Source organism: Suillus subalutaceus (assembly GCF_016647625.1).
Source record: "Suillus subalutaceus strain FC151 chromosome Unknown DFJ58scaffold_653, whole genome shotgun sequence".
NCBI classification, from domain to species: domain Eukaryota; kingdom Fungi; phylum Basidiomycota; class Agaricomycetes; order Boletales; family Suillaceae; genus Suillus; species Suillus subalutaceus.
The window spans coordinates 1-5379 of NW_024540902.1; the positions used below are offsets into that span (position 1 = coordinate 1).

Genomic DNA, 5379 nt, shown 5'->3' on the forward strand with positions numbered 1-5379 from the left:
CAAAATCCAAACAAGCTGACTATAGCAAAAACACTGTTGGATGGCAGCAATGTCACTCGCCAGTCGTCAGTGTCTTTTTTTCTTTCATAATCTTTCATAATCTTTAACCACCACCTGCTGGCAGTAAATACTGGCGTCCAATTTCCAAGGACAACCGTGCCTATCCTGACATGATTATCCAGCTCATCCGAGCCATCATCAGGCTTCATTCTGGTCACGGCGTTCAGTCTGCATTCTCTTTCGACCTTGATGTCACCCAAACCAAGGCCTTGGACGCTTTCATCAGTGGCATGGTGCACTCCAACATGAGCATCAATGACCAAAACATCAAGGAGTTCCACGAGCTGTTATGGTCCTTGATCGACGGACCCAGTTTTCATGGAGGTCGGCCATGGGCTAATGTCATACAGCGTTTTATCTGGTTACGTGCACTTCGACGCGATGGGAACTTCTATGAGGCAGGTGACCTGTCGCCAGATCTTGCTAAACTGGAATATTTTGTCAATGGAACCTCGCTTGTTCATGCGTTATGGTATCAGAGGGACAGTGACATGGGCGAAATCGAGTGGGTCCTTCTTGTAAGCCTGTGAGCATGGCTCATCCCTCCATTTTCTATTTCAGGCGGGTTCTTGCAGTTCATAATGAGGTCCTAGCTGTGGGACGCTCCAACACGTTCAACATGCTGTTTCAATACCAGCAGTTTTCTTCATCCTTGGCCTTGAACCAGCAAAGGGAGCCAAAAGTATTTTTTGACCCTGGGTTCCAGTGGCTGTCAGTTGGAGCGGACAGAATGCACCTCCCTGCATTTCGCCAAGGTATCCAAACACTCCTTCAACAAGTGAAGGACAGGTATCTCCTGCTTACAAACGGACGCACTGCGTTCAACAGCATGCCAAATAATCTGAATGACGACATGACAAACACCATCCGGGGACATTCCTTTGCGAAGGATAAGCAGTTTGACTCCATCAAACTGGAGTTTTTCTGCAGTTTGGTTCAGGACCACAGCCTGGCTATGGTGGATGGGGATGGACGTCTTGGATGGAACATACCGGCAGTGAAAGACATCCTGCGGAGGTGCGGGGAGGTATGGAAACCATTATACCACTTGCTCTATGTCACTGGTCAGATCTCTACACGGTCGGTGCAGTTTCTGGAGCATCATACCTACCTACCTAACGCCGTATACAATCTCCATCCTAGGGGTACACCGGGTTTTTCTCACGCCCGTCGTCCCTGCTTTTGCTTCCTGCACACCAATTCAAGTTCGACATGCTTAGGGTTAGGGTTAGGGTCTCTCGCGCGCGCCCGATCCGCATTTTCAAGTCTTTTTGTGTTTTTTTTTTTTTTTTTTTTTTTTCCTGGCGCTGGCACGAAACAAATACACAAAAGCATTACACAACAGGCACACTGATCAGCACATGAATAAGTAATCAGTTAAAGCTCGACTCGATCAACAGCGCAAACAACTCTCAACGCATCAACATGTGAGCGTAGATATCAGCGCAGAGCAGGCGCAATGAAATTATGACACCGAAACAACGAGCGACATCAGGACACTAGAGAGAGGGCGAGCTACATGCTTCAACATCATGCAAAAACGAGTGGAAGAGAAACGTCGACCGGCAGGCCAGCAACGTAGAAGAAAAAGATAGGGCGCTGACAGACAATGGCCAGAGCGGAAGAGAGCTCATACCAACGGGACCAGAAAGTGGGGCAAGGAGAGGTTGGACTGGCCATGCCAGAAAGTGGAGCAGAGCAGAAAGATAGGTCGGACTGGCAGTGCCAGAAAAGCGGGTAGAGCAGCGAGCCAAAAGCGGGGCAGAGCGGAAAGAGAGGTCAGACTGGCAGTGCCAGAAAAGTGGGTAGAGCGGCGAGCGGAAGGCAGCAAAAGAGGCCAGACTGGCAGTGCCAGAAAAGTGTGGGTAGAGCGGCGAGCGGAAAGCGGAAAGGAAGCGGGGCAGACCAGAAAAAGAGGTCAGACTGGCAGTGCCAGAAAAATGGGTAGAGTGGCGAGCGCAGGTAAGAGTTTGAGAACAAAGAGAAATTAGATTGGCTGTGCCAGAAAGCGGAGCAAGGAGAGAAGTTAGACTGGCTGGGCCAGAAAGTGTGGAAGGATAGGTTAGACTAGCTAGGCCAGAAAGTGGGTAGAGCGGCAAGGAGAGGTTAGACTGGCTGGGCCAGGAAGTGGGGAAGGAGGGGTTAGACTGGCTGGGCCAGGAAGTGGGGAAGGAGGGGTTAGACTGGCTGGGCCAGAAAGTGGGGACGGAGAGGTTAGACTGGCTGGGCCAGGAAGTGGGGAAGGAGAGGTTAGACTGGCTGGGCCAGAAAGTGGGGAAGGAGAGGTTAGACTGGCTGGGCCAGAAAGTGGGGACGGAGAGGTTAGACTGGCTGGGCCAGAAAGTGGGGAAGGAGAGGTTAGACTGGCTGGGCCAGAAAGTGGGGACGGAGAGGTTAGACTGGCTGGGCCAGAAAGTGGGGACGGAGAGGTTAGACTGGCTGGGCCAGAAAGTGGGGAAGGAGAGGTTAGACTGGCTGGGCCAGAAAGTGGGGACGGAGAGGTTAGACTGGCTGGGCCAGAAAGTGGGGAAGGAGAGGTTAGACTGGCTGGGCCAGGAAGTGGGGGAAGGAGAGGTTAGACTGGCTGGGCCAGGAAGTGGGGAAGGAGAGGTTAGACTGGCTGGGCCAGAAAGTGGGGACGGAGAGGTTAGACTGGCTGGGCCAGGAAGTGGGGAAGGAGAGGTTAGACTGGCTGGGCCAGAAAGTGGGGACGGAGAGGTTAGACTGGCTGGGCCAGAAAGTGGGGAAGGAGAGGTTAGACTGGCTGGGCCAGAAAGTGGGTAGAGCGGTGAGCGCAGGTAAGAGTTTGAGAACAACTTTGAGACCGGTGAACCAAACGTGATTAAAAAAAAGGTGGGAACTTTACTCGGAAATTTGGTCATGGCAAGGGACCGTTTTATCCCCTTGCCATGACGAAGCTGCCGAATACGCGCCTGACATCTTTAAAGCTCAATTCTGGCCTCGTCATGACCGGCATTCCAACTCCCTAGGGCTCACGATCGAAGATGGCAGATTTCTCAAAGATTTTCCGCAGCTCACATGCTTCGCGCCCGCTTCTTACAACTGATGCTCTTCCCGACACCCTATCTGAAGAAAAGCACAAGTCCTGGTGCTCTATGCTGCCCTTCCACAGAAGGAAGAAGACCCACCACGCATTCGTTTCATCTTCACCTCAGCTGCCTAGGAAGTTCACCAACGCTCCTCCAGCATCTGTCAGCAAAGAGTGAGTTTTTCTTCTGGTTTGGGTTGATCAACATGTTCGGTCAAGGATGATCTCTCGTTGATGAGACAAACGAGGGTAGGTTAGCGACATATGGTCTATTATGTTGGTATATATGCTTATATATCGTACACGTCGGACAAAACATGGAAGCAAGGCATATAGTCATAGTCCTGGACTGTACATTCATTTTTTGCTAAAATCATTATTGCTTTTCTTGAAAGGCTGATCGCATATCACTGTAGGCTCTTGTCCGTTGCTTCAACTGCAGATGGACCCCCATCTGACGAACGGCTCCCTTCTACCCTTCCGAGTCCTCCATTGAACGTGTCGCTGCCGTCTCTGGGCTCCAAATTCGCTGCCCATTTCTCTCCTGTGCAATTTTATATCAAAACTCTGAAGGCACGATGCTCTGCATCGTACAAGTCAAAGAACACCTCTACCACACGTTCATCCACCTCTCTCTCTCCCGCTGTAGCTGATTGCTGTGGTACTTCCCTGGAGTCCCGCAGCTCCAGCACTGTAAATAGCCGATCCACTCCACCAAAATCGCTTCTTCAACCCTCTGCAGAGAACACTCCTTACTATGAAATAATGGACGAGTTTTCTGATTTTTTTTACACTTCCTGAGCATCTTCCAAAGGCGACCAAGTCTGCTCAAAAGCTTCCACCTCGTCAGCCGTTACGAATAGCACGGAACCAACTACTTGCCCTCCTCCTTCTGCCCCCCTACCTTTGCCACTGCTCTCAGCTCGGTTGGCACCCAGGCCACCGAGAAGCTCGTCGCCAGACAGTGCTATGGGATAATTTGACATAACTTGCACGTCATGCTATTACTTTTCATTCGTTTATCTCGACATTCACTTACCGCGCACACATACAATAGTACAGCTATTCTTTATATCATCGCTAACACGGACAGGTATATAGTTCTCGCACCCGCGTCGTTCTACCTCAGTCTTTTGCACTTGGACTAGGTCATTCTTTTGTCTCTCGCAGTCTCTTGCTACTTCCACCCGTCGCTACTCATATCAAATCCATCTACCAACAGTGTTCCCTCCTGCTTGACTGTTCACTCCCCGGGTATAGCGTCACAACCGCGAACTAACACATCAATCGCTGGACAATAATGGGAGGTCATCCAATTTCTTTCACGTGTACGTATAGGGTACATGATACCAACAGCTATATCGAATGATTCGAAACCACGATCTGAGCATTCAATATTCAAAGCTGAATTATGTATTACGCCGGTGTGAGCCACCGGGTTCACATGATGTCGCAAGCGGTGTCAGGTCTGTTCACAATCAACTGCGGTTGCTCTTAACGTCTAGGACGACCAGCACAAACTTTTATTGAGATTTTTTCTATATCATGCAGTCTTTGCGCACACGTAGGCCCTCTGACACGCGCACTGTCAAATGTCAGGCCTCTAAACTCGAGAAGAAGCCTATCAATAAGAATGTTCGCAAGTCCACCGTCGATGACAAGATAAAGAAGCGTATGTCACTGCGCTATGCAGAGATATCTGCGCCCACCGAAGCTTCTGTCCCGGACGTGCCAAGCGTTCCAATTGGGCTGCGGCCAGGTGCAGTGAGGGACCCAGATGAGCTTGTCTTGGAACGTGCCAGTATCAGAGAGGACTTGAAGGCCATAGATCAGAGGTTGCTGGATAAGGAAGATTTCGATCCCGACACCTGTAGGTACCGTGCATTTGCAGTCTGGATATTCTTACGCGTTCGACATGCTATACAGACTTGAAGGCCAAACTGGCCAACTCAACCGAGGCGGAGCTCAGGTCTCTCCAGTCTTCACTCAGATCGTCCAAGGATGATACCGCTGTTGAACTACAGCGGAATGTATTTAAAAAGTATCTCCTAATGTTTCGCCCCGTCGACTTCGCTAACCCTGCTACAGCTATGCCGAGTTCGTACATATTTCCAAAGAAATTTCTGTCCTCGAGAACGAAGTGCTCTAGCTGAAAGAAAGCCTTTCTGAATGGAAGTCTATGCCGAGCCTTTTACACATTGATGAGTCCGCCTCTGCTTCGGAGCGGCGGCGCAACGTTCGTTCATCCATTGCGGACCTTCGCGTGCTCT

At 50.5% G+C, this 5379-nt stretch overlaps 2 protein-coding genes across 2 annotated transcripts; both read left to right on the top strand.

Annotated features, from left to right (window-relative positions):
• Window positions 1–170: 170 nt before the first annotated feature.
• Window positions 171–1280, top strand: DFJ58DRAFT_739264 (uncharacterized protein; the record flags this gene model as incomplete). The annotated part of the gene is made up of 4 exons (XM_041387030.1): window positions 171–565; window positions 622–1077; window positions 1130–1140; window positions 1204–1280. The coding sequence occupies 4 exons, from the start codon at window positions 171–173 to the stop codon at window positions 1278–1280; spliced, it is 939 nt and encodes a 312-aa protein (XP_041234756.1).
• A 1002-nt stretch (window positions 1281–2282) lies between these two features.
• DFJ58DRAFT_644555 (uncharacterized protein) lies at window positions 2283–2549 on the top strand (the record flags this gene model as incomplete). Its single annotated transcript, XM_041381403.1, has 1 exon — window positions 2283–2549. A coding segment is annotated over one exon (267 nt), but the record flags the coding sequence as incomplete, so codon positions are not given.
• Window positions 2550–5379: the final 2830 nt, after the last annotated feature.